A 20,434-nucleotide genomic window follows, 5' to 3' on the forward strand; every position below is an offset into this window, starting at 1 on the left:
GAGAATATTTAAGTATAATGATAATTAAATTTAGACAGTGTTGTAATTGAATTCATTCTTCATTATGGTGCTCATCACGACTGTTAAGGTTACTCAAGCTGCAGCAACTACCTGTATGTACCTACCTAACTATTTAAAAAAAATTAACCAATATTCTGTCTGACGCTGATATAACTTTACTCTCACCTCTTAGATCTGTGGTTTTTGTCAATTAAAATAAATGACCAATTTTCAAAATGTTGTAGAACGAAGTTAATACGAGTTGAAGGAGTTTTAGGAAATTTTAATGCCGCTCCGATAAAATTTTAAAGTTTTTAAATTTGCTTCAGAGTGTTTAATCCATGTTTTCTACAGTATACTACGGTTTGTATGATCGATCCGTTTATGGTTGTGAGTAACATTAAAATAGTTCCGCCTTCGATCGAAATATATGTTCGCAGAGTTCCGCAGAATTATTCACGAAGATCTTATGATCTCTCTACTCTTTGGTTAGAAAGATCATAAGATCTTTGTACCCTTGGGTTAACTCATTGATAAAAAATAATAAGACATATGTCCCATCAAAGTTAGTGGATATGCTGATCGCTAAAAGGCTTTTGTGCAAAATGGATGCTTGTGTGTGTTTATCTAATCTTAATTTATTATTTTTTCACTGTATCCTATTTCACCCAACATAGTAATCGATTCAAAAAATTACAAAATCAACAATTGATCGTCTATGTCGAAGTTCGGAAAATATTTTGTTACAAAATTAATCTAAATAATTTCAAAAAATGTCTTCGGGAGATTTTTATTATCTCTCCTGAGTTTGTAAAAAATATTTTCCGTTCAAGTAGGTACTTGTGTTGTTTATGTGAAAAACAGTGTTATTACAATAATAAATAGGCTTAAAACTAAGATATAGGGTGCGAATTTGCATACCTTGTGTAGACTGTCTGTTTGCAGTTATAAGATTGATGTTTGTGTCATGATCATTTCCATGTCGATAATAAAAAAAAAAACCATTCATTTAAGCGTTTTATTTGTTTGAACAAAATACACATAAATAATGCCTTATGATAACTTATTATATGAGCGATACTTGAGAGAAAAAATATCACGGTATTTTACTTAAAAATTAACAGGAATCTATTGCTTTAATATAAAAATGAAAATTATATATGAAAGATATACGACTAGCATATAATAATAGATAAATATTTTTAAGCATTATTACTTCCTAACAGGTAATTGGTCTAGTAACGAGGCTATCTTCTCGTGTTTCGTGGCTTCTTTGAGAGGGCATTTACTTTGGACGAAGATCAGCGCGTTCCTATCCCGTTGTTCGAAGGCAACTTGTGCCGCATCTTCGTAGAATCTGTAATAAAATATCTCATCTTAATAATGCTTAAAAGAAATTGATAAGTCAGCATCTCAGTATAGTCACAAAACCAAAAAGATTGATTTCAGTCTTAGGTTTTTCAAAATATGCTCTTTTTATAAAGTTAGTATCGACGGGTTTATGAAAAATGTTTTTATCGTCGACAATGGGGACATAACCCAAGGGAACTTATTGTAGGGCTTAATACCAATATTAGAAACGCAAGAGTTAGCGAGAATGTATGCACATGTGTTTGTTAATTTACGCAAAAACTATTCAACGAATTTGGAAGTGGATCTCGAGAGAAGCCACGAGCTCGATAACAATAAAGAGTTGTGTGAATTATTTACCCAGCTTTGACGTAGTATTTGACCTTGATCTCATCTCTACATCTAGGCAGATATTTGAGCGCCTCATCGTTCTTGAAGTACTTGAGGCAGGCGTCCACGAACGGCTCGTAGCCTATCGGAGATTTCTTCGATTTGGAGAACCGATCTAATTCCGCCCAGTCATTTTTCTCCGCCAAAGTAAGTATGCGTAACCACCAATATCTGAAAAGTAAAATTCCATATATCACGCCTTTATCTGTTACGGGGTAGATAGAGCCAATAGTCTCGAATGGAGTGAAATGACGGATTGAGATTAGAAATCTTTGAAAATAAGTGAAAAGTAACATTGATTAGGTATTAAAAAATAATACAAGACATGAAGTGAAGAAAAAAAATCTGTATCTGTATACCATTAAACATAAAGTTGAATCTGATTAACTTTTGAAGAAAAAATTTTTTGTCATTCCATACAAAGTTTCGGTTTAAAGAGTTTGGTATTGGCATTGCCTCTTGCTCCCGGAATACCTACCTTTTGTCCGGCATCTTATACTCCGATCTTAATTTATCGGCTAGCTTCACCTCTCCCTGGTCCAGGAGTTTCTTCACCGTGTCGTGTACGGACAGACCGACAAAACTCTGACCGTACGTCTCCTGAAGACTTGACTGTTGCTTGCAAAGCTTGCGAGCGTCCTCGCATATTGATGCACCTGTATAAAAAAATCAATAAATATATGTATAATATGTCTTGAGTTACGTACTCATTGATTGTCCTTAGGAAGCGAATTTCGGTATGAATTACCATATGGAAAGGTAACACAATAAAATAACTAAGAACTGAAGACGCAAAAACCAGAACAAGAGCAAAGAGAAAAGTAGGAAAGCAGACCCCAGACTGGGACTTAATGGCAGAGGGTGCAACTGGAAACACGCCAAGATGAGAGAGATAGAATGCAAACCCAATAATAAAGATGATTAAGGAGGAAAAAATGGGTATAAAGAATGGCGGCGAAAAGGAACCTATGACCTAGGATTGGATAATCGGGATCGGGGTGGGCCAGCCGTGAAATTTATCTTAATAATTCTACAGGGCATGACAGTCTTAAGTCGTTTTTTCCCATCAATATATTTAAAGCAATATTATTTTAATATATTGCAATATGTTATAGCAATCCCTGGCTGAAACGAGCGATGCCTCCACACTGCCCGAGTTGCTCGCTCTCGCTCGATCGCATCCCGGATGTGAGTGGCTGCTTGTCCCTGGAAGTCATCCACCTCTTAAAGCATCGGATTAAACTTACCCAAGTCGTTTTTCCCCTTTTTATAGCAATCCCTGGCAGAAATAAGGGATGCTTCCACACTCCCCGGGTTGGTCTGCTCGATCGCATCCCGGATGTGAGTGGCTGCTTGTCCCTGGAAGTCATCCACCTCTTAAAGCATCGGATTAAACTTACCCAAGTCGTTTTTCCCCTTTTTATAGCAATCCCTGGCAGAAATAAGGGATGCTTCCACACTCCCCGGGTTGGTCTGCTCGATCGCATCCCGGATGTGAGTGGCCGCTTGTCCCTGGAAGTCGTCTTCCTGGACGTACACCTTGCGAAGCGCCTCGCGGTTGTGACTCGCGCAGTATTTGATGTATAGCGCATGTGCGAGGGGAAAGCTTCGGATTGTAAGCTGAGGAGAGAAAGTTAAAAACATCTTTGTCAGATTTATAAAGGATTCTTTCTTTTCTATATTATGGCTTCCACCGGACTTGCATAGCACAAGCAAGAAATAAAAAGAAAGACACTGTTATGTCACTCGTGACTTCTGAAAAAAACTGATTCGTGAATATTTTTAAATCTTTATATCTAAATAAATTATTTATTTATTATATTGTGTACGGTATTAAAAATAAAAATGTATTGTATGCTACGCGGGCTTTTATTCCACTTAACAATTCTCGGCCTATCAATAATGTCCTGTTAGAATTTCCTATTTTATTATTTAATTAAATTATATTATGTATATTTGTTTGTTACATCTGAATCTAAATTCCATCATTGGTCAGCTCTCTGGCTCTGTCTACCCCGTGAGGAATTAAGACGTGATGTATTACGCTTACACTCTAAAGACGCCCACGGTGAGTAAGTCAAGTTTCCCCTTATTATAGTCGTTGTACTTCAAACTTATTATTTATTTATTCTTTATTGTAACATTAACAATTAAGATACAATAGGCGGCCTTAATGCTATCAGCATCTACCATTGGGTTAAGCAGAGAACCTTTGTAAGGTAACAATAAAAAATGTATAATAAACATACTTACTATACTATATATAACTTAAATTGCTTCTAGTTTTTTAATATCTAATAATAAATAGTACCCTCGTACCTCAAACTCGTGCTTCCCCATCTTCTCCTTGAGGTGCAGCAGCACGATATAAACGAGGTCGGTGTCGCCGCTGGCCGTCGCCTTCAGCAGGGCGGTCGGCCCCTCGCCCAGTTGTAGCAGAAGAGGCACTTGCAATTTGCTGCGGGTCTCGTATTCTAGAATCTGAAAAATTTTGTAAGTTTCACTATATTAAGTGCTGTATGGTTCCCGGCAGTGCCGTGTGGTTCCCGGCACCAATACAATTTTAGGCGATGGGCTAGCAACCTGTCACTATTTGAATCTCAATTCTATCATTAAGCCAAATAGCTGAACGTGGTCATTCAGTTTTTTCAAGACTGTTGGCTCTGTCTACCCCGCAAGGGACATAGACGTGACCATATGTATGTATGTATGTATGTTCACTATATTAAAATTAACAAAAATTGCCGTGTGGTTTCCGGCAGAAAAAGGAATAGGGCCACTCCATAACTTTTCCATTAATGCCGCGAAAGGCGACATAGGGATACGCTAATAAACTTGGAATTCTTGTTTTAGGAGCTAGCAACCTTTTAATATTTGAATCTCAATTCTATCAATATGCCATACAGCTGAATGTGGAATTTCTTTTCAGGAGTTTTGGCTCTGTTTACCCCGCATGTATGTAACAAAATATATTTGTAAAATTCTTGTGCACTACTGTGCGTAGAGAATATAATGAAATTTGCAAAAGATTGGGAAACACTAAGAAAAAAAGGACACGTATGTTATTTATCTTCTGAAAGAGTCAAACTAATGTTTCCTAATTATAGTCAGGGTGGTTATGGATGGCGAAAATTATGTTATAGTCTAAGATCCCACTATAAAACGACCTTCACCGAGCTGGTTAATGGATGAAAGATATTCTTTATCAAATAAAATATCTTTCATCCTTTAACCAGCTCGGTGAAGGTCGTTTTATAGCGGGATCCTATACTATAGCATGTCCGGAGTCACAATTAAAAAGAAAATGAAATGCGGGAAAATGATCAAAACGAGCAGTTTTCGCTCGTTATTATAAACAAATTCCTGAATTTTTTTTGAAATCAGTAACATTCCTAAGTTTCCCGCCGATCACACGCGGTATTCTCATATACATAAAGAAATGTTAATAAAATAAAATAACTCACTTTGATAGCCAGCGCCTTCCTTCCCTTCTCTGCCGCCTTCATAGCAATGTTTGAGTAAGATATTCCGGGAACATTTCTCAGTTTCTCACCGATTTCTCGCGCTGCACTCTCATTGTCTACATGCGGTTGGGTCACCTGAAATATTATATTTTTTTGACATTAAAAGTAAAATACCATAGTAATGAAAAAACAATTTGAACAAACTTATTGTAAGTGCTTATCGATGAAAAATCAACGTTCAGGTAGGTATGTTTTAAAATTTCCTAATTAGCATAGGTAATATAAATATAGCTGGACAGTATTGCTGTACTATTTTGTATTTTAATTCAATTGATTAACAAAGTAATGTTATTGACTCAATAACAATTCTGTACATTTGATGAACGAGTTGGACGAATTTGAGAAAACTAACATATATGATCTCACTCAAAAAGGGAGTTCAAGTAGGGAATAAGAGAGTTCAATTTTTAATGGACAAAATACTGTACCTTGTAGCATGCCCAGTGTGACAGCACTCGTGTACGCGTGTCCTTGAGCTGTAGATACGACGCGATGTGTCCGGCGAGGCAGTGAAGCCGCCTCCATATTAAACGGTCCAGGAGTATACGCTCTTTTAGATGTTCCACTCTGAATGGCGCTAAGAAAATGTATTATGAAATTAATCTGTAGAAAAACCTTATCTTTCTTTGAGTGTTGGCACGAAATGGGGGTGTGTAATTTCCATTATCCAAAGATATTGAAATAAACTTTTTATAAATAAATTAAAAGGAAATTACAAAATGGGGGTGTGTTATTTCTATTATCAAAAGAAAATGGAAAATTTATGGACAAATAAAAAAAGGGATAGTGATTTTTGAGTTACATGAATTCCACCATTAGTCTTCAGCACCGCCAAAGATTTCCCAACTTGACCAGCGAAGTGAAAAGCGGCGTGTATTCATCGTTATTTCATAGAAAACTTATTAATGTTGTCGATAGGCCTCGTGGTCGGTTGTCCTACTCTGTCGAATCCAAGCGATTCTCGCCATTCCAAAACCCCATAGCCAAATAAATTGTAATTGTTGGTGAAAAGGATACTGTTTAAACGTCAATGGTATGGCGACTTTAGGGTCCCGTACTGCATTCAGCACTCTGAGCCACCGGCACGTCGTCACGTAGTGGTCCGTTAACACCGGGTCCACTATGAACCCTGGAACAATGTATATGATGATAGTAGACGAACGTATCTTGATCAAATTAAGGACGTCCTGGTAAAGGGTCAGGTCAAAAGTACCCGAAACCGCCGAGTTTGCATGAAGAGAGTTATGAATGTGGATGAAGCGAAGGAAGTATGCAAGATCGTGGCAAGTGGAAAGAGGTAGTCTCTGCTTACCGCTCCGGAAAAGAGGCGTGATTTTATGTATGTATGATAGTAGAACTCGAAGGGAATAAAGATTATTAAATTTAATTTTCTTAACTATTTTTTTTTATGATCCTCTTGTAAACAAGGCTCAAGGGGGCCAGACAGAAGTCGGTTCGTGTAATTGTCCAAGTTTTCCATTTCTGCCCCCGTAGAATGACGTTTTATCACGTCAAAATCTATCGCTTTTTATTATGACCTGAATGCTACCGAGGCTGGATGGTGGTCATAGACTCACATTCATGAAGGGACAACTGCCACAAACGCCATGGTTTATGGAGAAATAATGTTGATATAAATATACCTGCATTCCTTGTCTTGAACCAACATTTTCTACACTTAACTTTTAATGAGGTAACATTTTCGCTACAACTGAGGCCTTTTTCGAGTTCGACTGCTGCTCCTTTAGGAAACGAAATCCTGTTGAGGGTTATTGTTTTTCTAAGAATAAAGTATTGACACCTTTCCCAAACTGTGCGGCTCGTATAAGCATCTTCTGAATGTCGGGGTTGAACTCGTAGGCGGCCACGTCGATGCAGTTCTGCACGGCGTTGGCCAGGTTGGGCTTCACCAGTTTAATGTACTCGTCTGCTTTGTGACTGCGTTTCTGAAACGAGAATTAAATATATGTGGGAATGAAAGTCAACTGAACCTTACTATGCACTGAGTTTACCTAGAACTGTTTATCCTCCACTAAATTCTTATCATTCTCACTCTCACTCACAAACACTGATTATTATGGGACATTTCAAACATCACTTATAAGTGTCATATCTTTTAGTTTTACAAATTGGTTGACGTCAAATAAGTTACTTAACACTAAGTTTATTGCCGCTTCCAAAGCGTCAGTGTAGGAGACGCGGTAATAAACTGTACCGTAGCATTTTTTTCAATAACGGCAACTGTAAGCGCCAAGCTTAGTGCTTTTGATGCTATATATCTTTTAGGCATCAGACGGTACTTTCTGTATTAACTCCTGCGCCTTTTCCGAGACAACTCTCACACAGTCACACACGACCATCCTAGGAGATAATAAACCTTCATTGAATTTACCTGAAACTGTTTAGAAGCCTCCACCAAATAAGCGCCAGGGGCGGTGCTTTTAATACTAAATATCTTCTCGGCTTCAGGCGCTACTTCCTGTATTAACTCCTGCGCCATTTCCGAGACGACTCTCACACATTCCATCCCAGGTATAAGGTACAAAACCTTCATTGAATTTACCTGGAACTGTTTAGAAGCCTCCACCAAATAAGCGCCAGGGGCGGTGCTTTTAATACTAAATATCTTCTCGGCTTCAGGCGGTACTTCCTGTATTAACTCCTGCGCCATTTCCGAGACGACTCTCACACATTCCATCCCAGGTATAAGATACAAAAAACCTTCATTGAAATTACCTGGAACTGTTTAGAAGCCTCCACCAAATAAGCGCCAGGGGCGGTGCTTTTAATACTAAATATCTTCTCGGCTTCAGGCGCTACTTCCTGTATTAACTCCTGCGCCATTTCCGAGACGACTCTCACACATTCCATCCCAGGTATAAGATACAAAAAACCTTCATTGAAATTACCTGGAACTGTTTAGAAGCCTCCACCAAATAAGCGCCAGGGGCGGTGCTTTTAATACTAAATATCTTCTCGGCTTCAGGCGCTACTTCCTGTATTAACTCCTGCGCCATTTCCGAGACGACTCTCACACATTCCATCCCAGGTATAAGATACAAAAAACCTTCATTGAAATTACCTGGAACTGTTTAGAAGCCTCCACCAAATAAGCGCCAGGGGCGGTGCTTTTAATACTAAATATCTTCTCGGCTTCAGGCGCTACTTCCTGTATTAACTCCTGCGCCATTTCCGAGACGACTCTCACACATTCCATCCCAGGTATAAGATACAAAAAACCTTCATTGAAATTACCTGGAACTGTTTAGAAGCCTCCACCAAATAAGCGCCAGGGGCGGTGCTTTTAATACTAAATATCTTCTCGGCTTCAGGCGCTACTTCCTGTATTAACTCCTGCGCCATTTCCGAGACGACTCTCACACATTCCATCCCAGGTATAAGATACAAAAAACCTTCATCAATTTACCTGAAACTGTTTAGAAGCCTCCACCAAATAAGCGCCTGGGGCGGTGCTTTTAATGCTAAATATCTTCTCGGCCTCAGGCGGTACTTTCTGTATCAACTCGTGTGTCATTTCGGAGACCACTCTCACACAGTCCATCTCCGGGATGAGATGGAACGGCCCGTCGTACGGGTACGGCACGTGGGTACCGTTGAACCCGTACACGCACATTATGTCGTCCCAATGGCTCACTATTGCTTGGGAACCGCACCTGTTAAAAATGTTTCGGAACATTGACAAAGATTTTTGTATGAACAAAGTGTTGAAAGTGATTAGTGAGATGGCAGGGGACAGAAGCAATTGAAAAAAACTGTTACAATGTGCCGAATCCACATAATGAGTGGGAAAAAGGTAATGACATAGAAGTAATACTGTTGTAAGGTGATCTCAACGTCCAAACGGTTTTGTTTTGAGCCCTGCACAACTGTTAAGCCGACCTGAACTGAACACATAGGCATCAGCCATTGCCTATGCTATTTACGGCATAAAAATATCATCTTTAGCTAGAAATACAATCTGATATACTTTATAAAGGTAAAGAGTGTAGTTTTTAATAGAAATAGAGAAGACTAGGAAACCTCATATCTAGCTCTACATTATAGTCTTAACAACCAGTGCATCCAATTTCTAAGACCTTGAAATTTTATTCCGAATTATTTCATATCAAAATCCCTGGACCCTGGGTTTCAATGCTAAAGGAGTTGTGGCTTATAATAAGTAAAATTATAGAGTCATACCAAACTAATTCCTTGGGTTGCTTTATATGTCCCGTGTCGATTTCACAGTATTTATTCTTGAAACACGACGACCCTATCCAAAGGTAGCCCGAGTCTGTGAACAGCGCGACGTGGCGGCCATTTTGTGAGGGTACCATACACAGGATCTGTGTGTACGGGTTGGATATCTCGGGATTCTAAAAGAGAGAGTATCAATTTCATACATATGGCAGAATAGGCTCGTGTATTTATCAATATTGACAACATGTTTATACAAATAAATAATTTTGAAACTGGAGTGAAGATAAAACATATATTACTTTTCCTGCACATAAAAGTAAATAAAGGGAAACGCTAATAAATTTATATTCTTCTTTTAGATAATGGGTTAACAACCTGTCACTATAAAAAATCTATCATTAAGTCATCCAGAACATTACCTTTGAGTCTTTACGAGACTTTGTATTCATGGCAAGTTTCTTTCTCAACCCGCAGTGAAAAGGCGGCGGCATCATGAGTGTGTATGTTAACTTACGCATGAGTAGACTTACCATGAGTGTGGCTCTAGTTTCACCGAGCTGGCATCTGAACAGATCCTTGTTCCGGCACACGAGGAAGCTGATGACGAAGGAAGTGCGCATCCAAGTGCTGACGACGCACCAACACGAGATCGGCTCACTGGCTCCTAGTTTGAAGAAAAAATAGTAAGTAGTATGGAAAATAATACACAGATGGAAAATAATCTTTAGAAATAAACCCCAAAGATCAGCATCTATCATCGGCATACTACTGCATATATAAGAGATTATAATTCTTTGTTAAAATTGTTTGCAGCAAGGATATCTTTATTCATATTTTTGCAAGCCAGAGAAACCTAGTGCCATCTGGTATTTATTTAGAAACATGAATCCATGGACAAGTTAATGTCAAAAGTGATTTTCTAGGTAAAAATATACTTTGCCACTGTGTATTGCTAAATTAATACTGATACTTACTAGGAATGTCTGGAAGAGATCTGACTTTTGGGTCAGCTACATTGTTGACCACAAACATTCGGTTGGTCGTCGTCATAACAGCCAGACCAACATTTGGGTTTGTGAACATTTGTGCTTTTGCTACCTGCAATCACAAATTTAATATTAAAAGCAAATGATTGTGGGAAGGCGATCCTCTTACGGTGAGGGAAAACATTGTGAGGAAACCTGCATATTCAGGTAAATCGGATGTGTAACCAAGACTACAATATAGTTTAGGTATACCTGCAAAGTTTGCAGTGGTCAGATGGGAGTCGTTTCTGTAAAAATTTGACTGAGAGAGGTGAGGATGCAACCAGAACTACAGCCGGGAGGAAGAAGATTGAGGAAAGGGGTAGTTAGTAAAAATACAGCAGTCACATTCAGGCAAGATTGTGTTACCATTACCAAATCTGTTTGGTTCAATTGTTAAAAAAGACATCAGCATTAATCTGATCTTTCTATATTCCAGACTATTGGAAACAAATTTCTGAGGCATTACAACAGAGGCACAGAAGAGACAAAAACACCAAAATAATGAGTTAATGAAATCCTATCATTGACAATAAATATGATTTTGGAAATGAGAAGAGGCAGGATAAAGAAATAGATCTACCTTAGTATCCCGAACTTCCTGTCCCAAATTGAAAGTCTTCTGGTACGCTCCGAACATGTCGTATATGAGCACGTCTCCACTCTCCTGCACGCATAGAAGCTGCTCACTGTCTGACCAGCCCATGTGCACAAGGACTCCACTGTTCCACTGAAATTGCATCACAATTTAAACTTTATTTCATAATTATTATGACATGATTATTTTCATAATTCATATTTCAGTTAACCATGTCAACATTAAAACTGACAAAAAAAATAGGTATCCTATTTTTTTACATGGTGCTAACATTTTTAATTTTTACAAAGAAAAATATACTCATTGTACAATAACTTTCTTGTTTAAATATTATTAGGGTGGACTAGTATCATGCAGTCAAACATCTTTAGCAAATCTTTTTCCAGGATATTTTTTTAAGTGCCCTTAAGATTTGAAGTCAATATTTTAGAATCCAATTGGAAATTAATCTATGATGAGAGAGATCAGAAAATAAAAAACAGTTATACGAAACACACTATTACACTTACTAAAATCTTAGAAATAATAGTTCCCACACAGTTGTAGATTGTTATGACTGGCTTGGCTGTAGTTACAATGCGAACAAACTGTTTCCTGTCACGGACCATGGCTATAGGCCCACCGTAGGGGGCTCCACTGACCACCATATTCTCTAGACCTTCATCCATTGCCCAAACCATGGTGTATAGATCAAACTTCCTGTAGAAATGAAAAATATTTATCAATTTAGATTATATGATTGATATATCAACATCATCATATAGCCGTAAGTAAAAGCAGTAGCCAATAAGCCACTCTCAAAATACACTTTACAGTTCTGGTAGTAGTTAGTGCAACAAGTCAATAGTCCAGGAAGCAATAGTCCTCTGAAAAGGCAGGTAATAGGTATAAAGCAGGTGCACTTTGGATAGGAAGTATTAAGGAATATTATAAGAAAATTTGAACATAAATAGCATAAAATTATAAGACAGTAGTAAAACAAACCTGTAGTAGGAATCCAGCTGAAACCAATCTGCAGTCACTAGCGCAGACATGATGTGATATATTTCCGATTTCTATTTATCAAACAAAATTGATAAGAACCACTTTAGTTTTGAATGTTAGTTACATATTAACAAAACCTCGGATTTGCTTAGTATCTATATACTCAGTTCATAAACTATTATTATTGATTAAGTATATTTGAATTGAAGATTATTTAGCCTTATAAATAAAACAATTCGGGAAAATTAACAACAAAAACAATTCTTTTTCACTCTTTTGACATCCACAATAAAAACCAACACAAGTCGATGTCGATGTCAATGTGAAACTGACGTTGACATAATAACATTTTTAAATTTGTTCGTGATTTATGTATATGATACTGATGATACTGATTATCTTTTTAACCCCCAACGTAAAAACGACAGTGTTATAAGTTTAACGTGTCTGTCTGAGGCATCGTAGCTTCAAACGGATGAATCGATTTTAATTTTTGTTCGAATCTTTAAGGTTATTTTCGTTACCGCCAGAACTAAGGGATTTCCTTTCTAACGTAAATACATACATACATACATACATACATATAATCACGTCTATATCCCTTGCGGGGTAGACAGAGCCAACAGTCTTGTAAAGACTAACAGGCCACGTTTAGCTGTTTGGCTTTAAGATGGAATTGAGATTCAAATAGTGACAGGTTGCTAGCCCATCGCCTAAAAGAAGAATCCCAAATTTATAAGCCTACCCCTTAGTCGCCTTTTACGACATCCATGGGAAAGAGATAGAGTGGTCCTATTCTTTTTTCTATTGGTGCCGGGAACTACACGGCAACGTAAATTGATAGGTTTATTTTTATTTTTGTCATCCACAATTTTATAAGTATCATTCTGCTCGCTACCGAACTCATATGGCTAATTCGCAAGCGAGTGGTATGAATTTCGCGGAAATACGGTTTTTTTGGTTGTCAAGTCCTACAAGTCTTAGGTACTCCTATCGTTCTCAAGATGATTTATATTCGATTTTGTACGAACTCTAGGTACTTCCCATTGGCCACTACCGGGCGGGACAATAACCAGGATTATGATGTAAACAACACCCTTTTAACCACAATCTTAGTTTGCAAGACCATTACAGATTTATTTTTGTTTGTGCCTTGTCGGTTCATTAGAAGAGATCTTTTTATGGGAAATGTCACTGGCTGCGCCGATTTAAATTGTCCGTACCATTTTGTTTCTGTACTTGCTGTCTAATAAAAATATAATGCATTCGATTCGGCCTGCAGTTCAGGTACTTACCTACATTTTAAGACACAATATCTTACCCGACGAGTTAAGGTAACTACATAATAGGTATAGGTACCTACACTTGGTTGATTGCAAGTAAGTAGCTACCATTTCGCACGCGTCTCCTGGCCATTGACTATTAAGTAGTGTAAGGAATTTCGCATCTATAATCACATGTCCCATCTCTGTCTCTCCATACGTCGTCAAGCGTGAAAGAAAGAAAATCGCGAAAGCGTAGCTGCATCGTTTCCACTAATTGCTTACGTACGAGATAAATATTCTATGTTCGATGTTGTTTTCTGATTAATATGCCTAGCTTGAGTTGTTCAAAGACATGAGTTGTTTAAGGTGCTAGAACTTGACCTTTGATATTTTGAAGTACATAGGTAAAAGGAAAGTTCAGTAATTTCCCACAATTTTATCGTACAAGGGTGAAATTTGTGGTGGATTACGGGCCTTTTATCATGTTACTTTAGGAGGTTATTTTTACCTCACTCAGGATAAAAAAAGTAGCAGTGTACCTTTGTGTTACTTTCATATTTTTTTATTATAGGTTTTTATGTGTCACTTTCTACATAAAAAAATAAGGCAGCAGGACTAATTATATGCGTCGAGCTGCGCAGCAAAAATGTCAATAACGAAATTTTTCTTCAGTGGTGATCGTGGTCATAGCTTGGAAATTCAAGGCCCAAAATTATGTATGCAATTGTGGAGGACGGCACTCCGGGGACACGACCTTCCTTGAATAATACTTTTCATCTTGTTAGCCGCGGATATTATGCCATTTATTATTTATAGAACTTTTCAACTGACCGAATAAATGATTTTTCCAGTAAATACTTGAAAATCATATGATCAGAATGCAATTCGTACCTACCTACGTAAATTTTAGTAGTAGTTGAAGGTACTATAGATTCGATATTTTATAAGTGAAAACTCTTTTTAGGATCAAGAAATCGGATTTGTCTGATTGATGATTGTAGATATATACTTCCTATGTTTTTTACATACCTAAATGCGCAAGTTTAATTTCTCTTTTAATAATATTATGGGAACGAAAACATTAAGGTGATATCATTGCTTTATATCCTGTAATCCTGAATCTCAAAAGTTAACAAACCAAAATAAGTTGAGCCATCAATCTTCCGCACAGTTTCCCGAAAAATAATACTACCTACTGCCGACTATTATATTAAATAGGTGTCAGAGGCATTCGCGCCAAATCCATCATTGAGTAAGCCAAAGAAATAAGCAACAATAACATAAACTTTTTACTTTCTGCTCGTGTTGCGTTCATTTTTATTGAGGATCTAACATCTTACAGAGTTAACAGTTCAGTTATCTCGTGAGATTTGAACATACCTGCCAAGTTAGAGAGATTTAATTGAATGTTTTCCGAGATGTAGCATGTTGATAATGTTGTAGGTAAGTATTAATAATTAACATTGTAACGCTTAGGATTGTTTTATTTGACGGCCTCTGTGGCGCAGCGGTTGTACGCTTGTCTGTGACACCGGAGGTCCCGGGTTCGAATCCCGGCCAGGGCATGATGAGAAAAGACCTTTTTCTGATTGGCCTGGGTCTTGGGTGTTTTTCAATATAAGTATTTATTATAAAATATCGTATCGTTGAGTAGTATCTCGTAACACAAGTTTCGAACTTACTTCGAGGCTAACTCAATCTGTGTAATTTGTCCCGTATATATTTATATATTTGTTTATTTATATATTCACACAAAGACACAAAGGGTATAGTGGTCATTTAATGTCAAATGATTCATATCGAGTCATACAATAGAACATACCTAAGATGTACCTAGGTAAGTCGAAAAACTTTTGCTAATAGAATATTTGAAGTAATGAACATCTTATGAATGTGATCGATACCTTGTTACTAGACTTAATACCTAGATGATGTCTGGCGATATTAACGCATTTCGCGAGATCTTATTTTAAATTTAAGATTCTAAAATACAAACCAAAAACACAAATGCCAAGATTATAAAGTTAGAAAACTAGTTTGCCCCTAATGAGAACACTTAGAAGTTTTAACATGAATGGAGAAGATGGAAAAATCCACTTAAATTGTTGAACTGAACAGCTTACTTAATTGAATCTCTAGTAACAAGATTTCCGCTTCAATGGTATTCAGATACGTAGTAAATATAATTTTGAGCCACTTAAGTAGGGATTTTGAAATGAAAAATTATTTTGAGCAATGTAAAGAATTTCCGTAAATAAGAAAAATATTAAGTAAGTATTTTGTTACATAGTAACATACAATTATGTCTTTATCCCTTAGATGGTAGACAGGGCCAACAGACTTGAAAAAGCTTATTTACTCTATTTACCTAATATTAGGTAAGTTTCTAAATAAATTATGAATTGGTTAATTATACATACATACGTCTCCATCTCTTGCCGGGGAGACAGAGCCAACAGTCTTGAAAATAATGATAGGCCACGTTCAGCTGTTTGGCTTAATGATAGATGAATGTTGCTCGCCCACCGCCAAAAAGAAGAATCCCAAGTTTATAAGCCTATCCCTTAGTCGCCTTTTACGATATCCATGGGAACAAGATGGAGTGATGCAAGGGAGTGGATGGAGTTAATTATCCAAAATTAATAAAACCTCAAGAAGATCAAAATGGTCAAAAAGATAAACAATATTTTATACGATCATTTTCTAGTTTAAAGCACAATTTGTATTAGGTATATTATATATAATACGAAATTTTCTCATGTTTTTTGGAGTACCCAAGTAAAGATTCGATATATGGTTAGGTAATTTGGTACTTTGAAACAGATTCGGAAAGGAACAAAATTAGGGAAACCTTTGAGATTTTTGCGAGGGGTATTCGTAAAGGGCGGGCCCTTGGGAACTTCCAGTCTCGTTAACTCACAAGTTTAGAGACATGGGAGGCTTGTTACTGACGATAACTCTATAAGTATTGAAGTTTCCAGAAGCCTAATCCTTGTATTTAGTTTTCTGTGTTAATTGTTGCCAGTTGTGGCATAAAAATAATTTCTATGGATAACATTTTATCATAAAATAGATTTTCACTTTTTAATGAAACTTTAACAAAAATATTTCTAATAAAATTGCTAATAGAAATGCCTACCTATAAACGTTTATGAAATAAATAAAATTTAACAGCACAAAAATCACAATAATTTTTAATAATGTTTTCGTAGGTAATGGCTTCGTAAACTTACTTACCCATATCCAAATAGAACAGCAGTAGGTACCTCATTTGTATAAAGTGGTAGGTATACTTTCTATGTGGCTCACTGTATTGAATGGGAATCCTACCCCAAGAATGAATATTCGCTGGAATTAACTATTCAGGTTCCTCAGAGTCCGTCTACAAAACAACTTTGACCTTCTGTTGTATTAAGTACATGACGAGCCGTACCTACATGTTATGATATTGACTACGATGTTGTCGGAATGAGTAGCTGTTCAAAGAAAAATTAATAACTATAATATACTGGTAAAAGTCTTTTATCATCTGAGAAACATCGTCTAATGATGCGAAGTTTCTATGAATAGACTGATAATTATAGGCAAACAAGCCAAGGAAAAAGATCGCAATAACTTTTTCCGCCATATATTTTTTACTGCTAAAATGTATTTCATTGCGGTTCAAGGTTCTGCGAAAGCAACATCTAACAATAACAAAGGAGAATGACATCGATATTAAGTAATGAAATAACTTGGAAATGTCAGAGCAAGGCTGGTCTAGTTCGGGCTCTCCCTCCTCCGCGGCGCGCGCAACGGTACACGCTCGCGTCTCCGCAACCGGCGCCCGCGCAGTCGCTCCACGCTCTGAGGTCTCTGCCCTCCTCCGAACAACTTGTCAGAGAACGCGTCACTGCGTCCGCGCATTCCTTAACACAAAAACTTCGATTTTCTTCCAACCGAAACCCTTAATCGTGATAACTTCCCGGAACTTTTAATGTGACCCCAAAAAGCCTTTTACAAGCTCTCAACGTTTCAGGAGTTCAATGTGATTTGTGAAATGTTCCGAATTATGGAGATTTTATGTTTGCATATCGACGAGGTGATTTTTTATCGTGCTTGAGCGCTTAAGTGGAAGTTTGTGTGAATTATTGAGAGAAACACTTGCCTGGAAAGCTTCAAAGGTAAGTTGGAAACCGACGTTTTGAATTTAAAACAGCCACTTTTCAATATGAATAAACGTTTCAGGTTCTCGCTGAAGTGCAGTACCTACTTTACGGGAATACCGACGTTTATTTAAATATGCAATTTTCAAGTTAATCATATGCAGTTTATGGATGTGCATAATATTTGTATTTCATTTATATTCTGTCTTGTAATATTTACCAAGTTTTCAAACTGCGCCTTCGAGGCGGAAATGGCTTTATTTAAGTTATCGTGACTTCATGGTTATCAAGATAAAACAAGTTTAAAACGTCTCCAAATTTTATACGAAGTATAAAGTCTCAATCGGTTATTTCTCCAAACGCAAAAAGACGTACCTCCATATATGGAATGGAGGTAGTAATAAACTTGGTTGTACCTATATTCGCAAGGGAATAAAGAAAGAATCCGGTTTTGCAGTGTGATAAAAAAGATATGATCATTAGCATTTAAGTTGCTTTGTCTAAATTCAGTCATCCGACAATCGGATGCCAGGTTGTGTGTTTGTGTGAAGACTCTATTCATCACGAACTTTGATACAAGATAATTATCTTGTTCTAGTTCTAGAGATAGAGATCACTCTTCTTCGGTTCCGATAATCATGTATTTATAGCCACCTCTCTCTTATCTATGTGTTTGCATTATTTTTCTCTTTATTGTATCCTATGCCATGATCGAAAGCTGTTTAGCTGCTCTACTAGCCTTCTTTCTCGTGGCGTTAACCTTGGCTACACACTCACTTCTTTAGAGGGTAGCCCAGGGTGCGCCTTTTGATCATGTTCCTGGATTAAATAAGTCAAATTTTTGCACGAAACCACTCCCGTCTGAACTACACAACTTTAGCATATTGGACCATGTTAAAAGGACCATACCAATGTGCTTATTTTCTTAGTAGTCTTTTACGACATCCACGGAAAGGAGATAAAAGTGGTCCTCTCTTTTCCTTAGATATTGTAGAAGGTAATAAACTGCAATTGAATTATAATTTATATATTATTATTTAATAAATATGATTTACAGCTTGTGCTACAACTTATTGCTCCAAACAATCAGCTAATTTACAGCAGTAGAAAATACCATATAAAGGTAACAACAACAAGTGCTAAAAGCTAGTCGAAAATGTAAAAATAGTCTAGAAAATTAAATATTATCTTTAAGTTGGAGGATGATTTAAATTAATCAAAAGAATTCTCTGTGCAATTAGATTTTTAACATGTTTTGTAATGACTTACCGTGTATATCTTCTTCGTAAATATATGTAGTCTATAGGTAAACCATTAGTCATGCTTGAGGCTGTATTTTATTCCTCAATGCAATACCACTTCTTCAAATTAGACATGGTTCTAAGATTGCGAATACATTGTGATATTGCTTGACAACGATTCTTTAACATGAATCATAACTGCGGGAAATATTTTGACTGGCGTTTAATATTATTCAGCAGCCAAGTCGATAACTGGTTATAAGTTCTAATAACCAGTTCCAACTGTTTTTTAACAACAGTAAATTCAGATAATTTCATTTCAAAGTAACATAGTTAGGTACTACGTAAAAGTTAAGTAAGTTCCAAGAGTTAGGATTTACTTTTTTCCTCAATCTTTTATTGCATATCATGCCGGCAGAGTAGAAAAGCACCACCACATTTCTTCCCGTGGGTATCGTAAGAGGCGACTAAGGGTGAGCTGATACTCCTACGCTGATATTACAACATAATTCAGAATCAATATCACAGCGGTCACCAACCCGCCTGCCCAGCGTGCTGACTATGGGTAACATCCCCCCATTTCTTAGTCCAGCAGTGGACTTTTTTGTTCTGTTAACATTATATCATGTGTTACATATTATACATAGCTTGTACATATGGTGTAAGAGGTCCATTAGTCTAAGCATAAACCTTGTAAGAGTAGAGCAAATTAGAGTGTTATCAAATAAAATAAAAATGTATTCGTGCAAGTTTGCAAGTTAAGGATCTTTTGACTTTTTACTGATAACTTGCTTTTTATATCTATGTCTTTATCGTGTTTTGGAAAAACGAACGAAGGATTCGAAAGTTGAATGGAAATGGCGTTCTATGAAAAACAATAGCTCATTATTACCTTCATGGTTGGATAGTTTAGTTCCGGCAATTAATAGACATCAAACACATCAGAAACTTCCTTATTAGTGCTTGTTTACATGAGCTTCTTCAAAGCTATATAAATATCGTATGTATATGTAAACGAGACAAAACAAGTTAAAAGAACTATGCAGGGATAGTGGCAAGTGGAAAGATGTAGTCTCTGCCAACTCCTCAGCTATAAAAGTAGGTTTGAAGAACACATGATCATGAGTCAAGCGTGCCACCAGACTAGACGACCAAGAACCGCCAAGAGTGTAAAGATTCAAAATAAGAATTTATCATATTATACTTCATACCGATTAAAAAATAACGTGTTTTTGTTCGTACAAGTAAGGATTTGAACAGAGAGAGAATCACAGAGATGAAATACCTTCAAAACATAGGAACTTTTCCTTCTGGAAATTCCCATAGGATTGCCTCAGACGAAAGTCTAGTCACATGGAGTGAAGATACCTTATGTAGTACATACATGAATATAATCACGTCTATATCAGATATAGACAGAGCCAATAGTCTTGAAAAGACTAATAAGCCATGTTCAGCTGTATATATGTATATCTAATGACAGAATTGAGATTCAAATGTTGCTAGCCCATCACCTAAAGTAAGAATCCCAGGTACTTTGGAAGAATTAAAGCTTTATGTATTCCATGCTTACAAACTTCTTTTTATCTCTTTAAGCCATAATATGTAGAACGAGAACAATGACCCAGCGCTAAAGTACAGTTATGATCATATTTGCTTAAAAATTGAGGTCAAAACTTATTCATACACTATGAACAAATATTTCACTTACG

The 20,434-nt window shown here is 36.9% G+C and overlaps 2 protein-coding genes across 2 annotated transcripts in view; one reads left to right on the plus strand and one right to left on the minus strand.

Moving 5' to 3' along the window:
• Nucleotides 1–1,004: 1,004 nt before the first annotated feature.
• Nucleotides 1,005–12,387, minus strand: LOC106137720 (vacuolar protein sorting-associated protein 16 homolog). The gene is made up of 16 exons (XM_060946382.1): nucleotides 12,072–12,387; nucleotides 11,597–11,786; nucleotides 11,073–11,219; nucleotides 10,439–10,562; nucleotides 9,995–10,128; nucleotides 9,465–9,640; nucleotides 8,692–8,938; nucleotides 7,066–7,210; nucleotides 6,282–6,393; nucleotides 5,693–5,831; nucleotides 5,205–5,339; nucleotides 4,060–4,221; nucleotides 3,141–3,360; nucleotides 2,219–2,396; nucleotides 1,711–1,911; nucleotides 1,005–1,357 (listed from the first exon to the last, which is right to left on the minus strand). The coding sequence occupies exons 1-16, from the start codon at nucleotides 12,119–12,121 to the stop codon at nucleotides 1,213–1,215; spliced, it is 2,505 nt and encodes an 834-aa protein (XP_060802365.1). The 5' UTR covers nucleotides 12,122–12,387; the 3' UTR covers nucleotides 1,005–1,212.
• Nucleotides 12,388–17,155: 4,768 nt separating this feature from the next.
• LOC106137727 (protein artichoke) overlaps nucleotides 17,156–20,434 on the plus strand; it is an 80,002-nt gene continuing 76,723 nt past the window's right edge. The window contains exon 1 of the mRNA XM_013338635.2: nucleotides 17,156–17,499. The gene's annotated coding sequence lies outside the window, so the exon portion shown is untranslated. The remainder of the gene's footprint in view (nucleotides 17,500–20,434) is intronic.

This window comes from Amyelois transitella, chromosome 10 (assembly GCF_032362555.1).
Source record: "Amyelois transitella isolate CPQ chromosome 10, ilAmyTran1.1, whole genome shotgun sequence".
Taxonomy (NCBI): Eukaryota; Metazoa; Arthropoda; class Insecta; order Lepidoptera; family Pyralidae; genus Amyelois; species Amyelois transitella.

Excerpts from the sequence above, each read along its gene's own strand:
- LOC106137720 (XM_060946382.1), bottom strand. The coding sequence starts at position 12,121 with ATGTCTGCGCTAGTGACTGCAGATTGGTTTCAGCTGGATTCCTACTAC. Across the intron at positions 11,220-11,596 it reads CTATTATTTCTAAGATTTTA|TGGAACAGTGGAGTCCTTGT; the intron begins GTAAGTGTAATA and ends ATGCAATTTCAG. Across the intron at positions 6,394-7,065 it reads AGCCGCACAGTTTGGGAAAG|GGTTCATAGTGGACCCGGTG; the intron begins GTGTCAATACTT and ends ACATTGTTCCAG.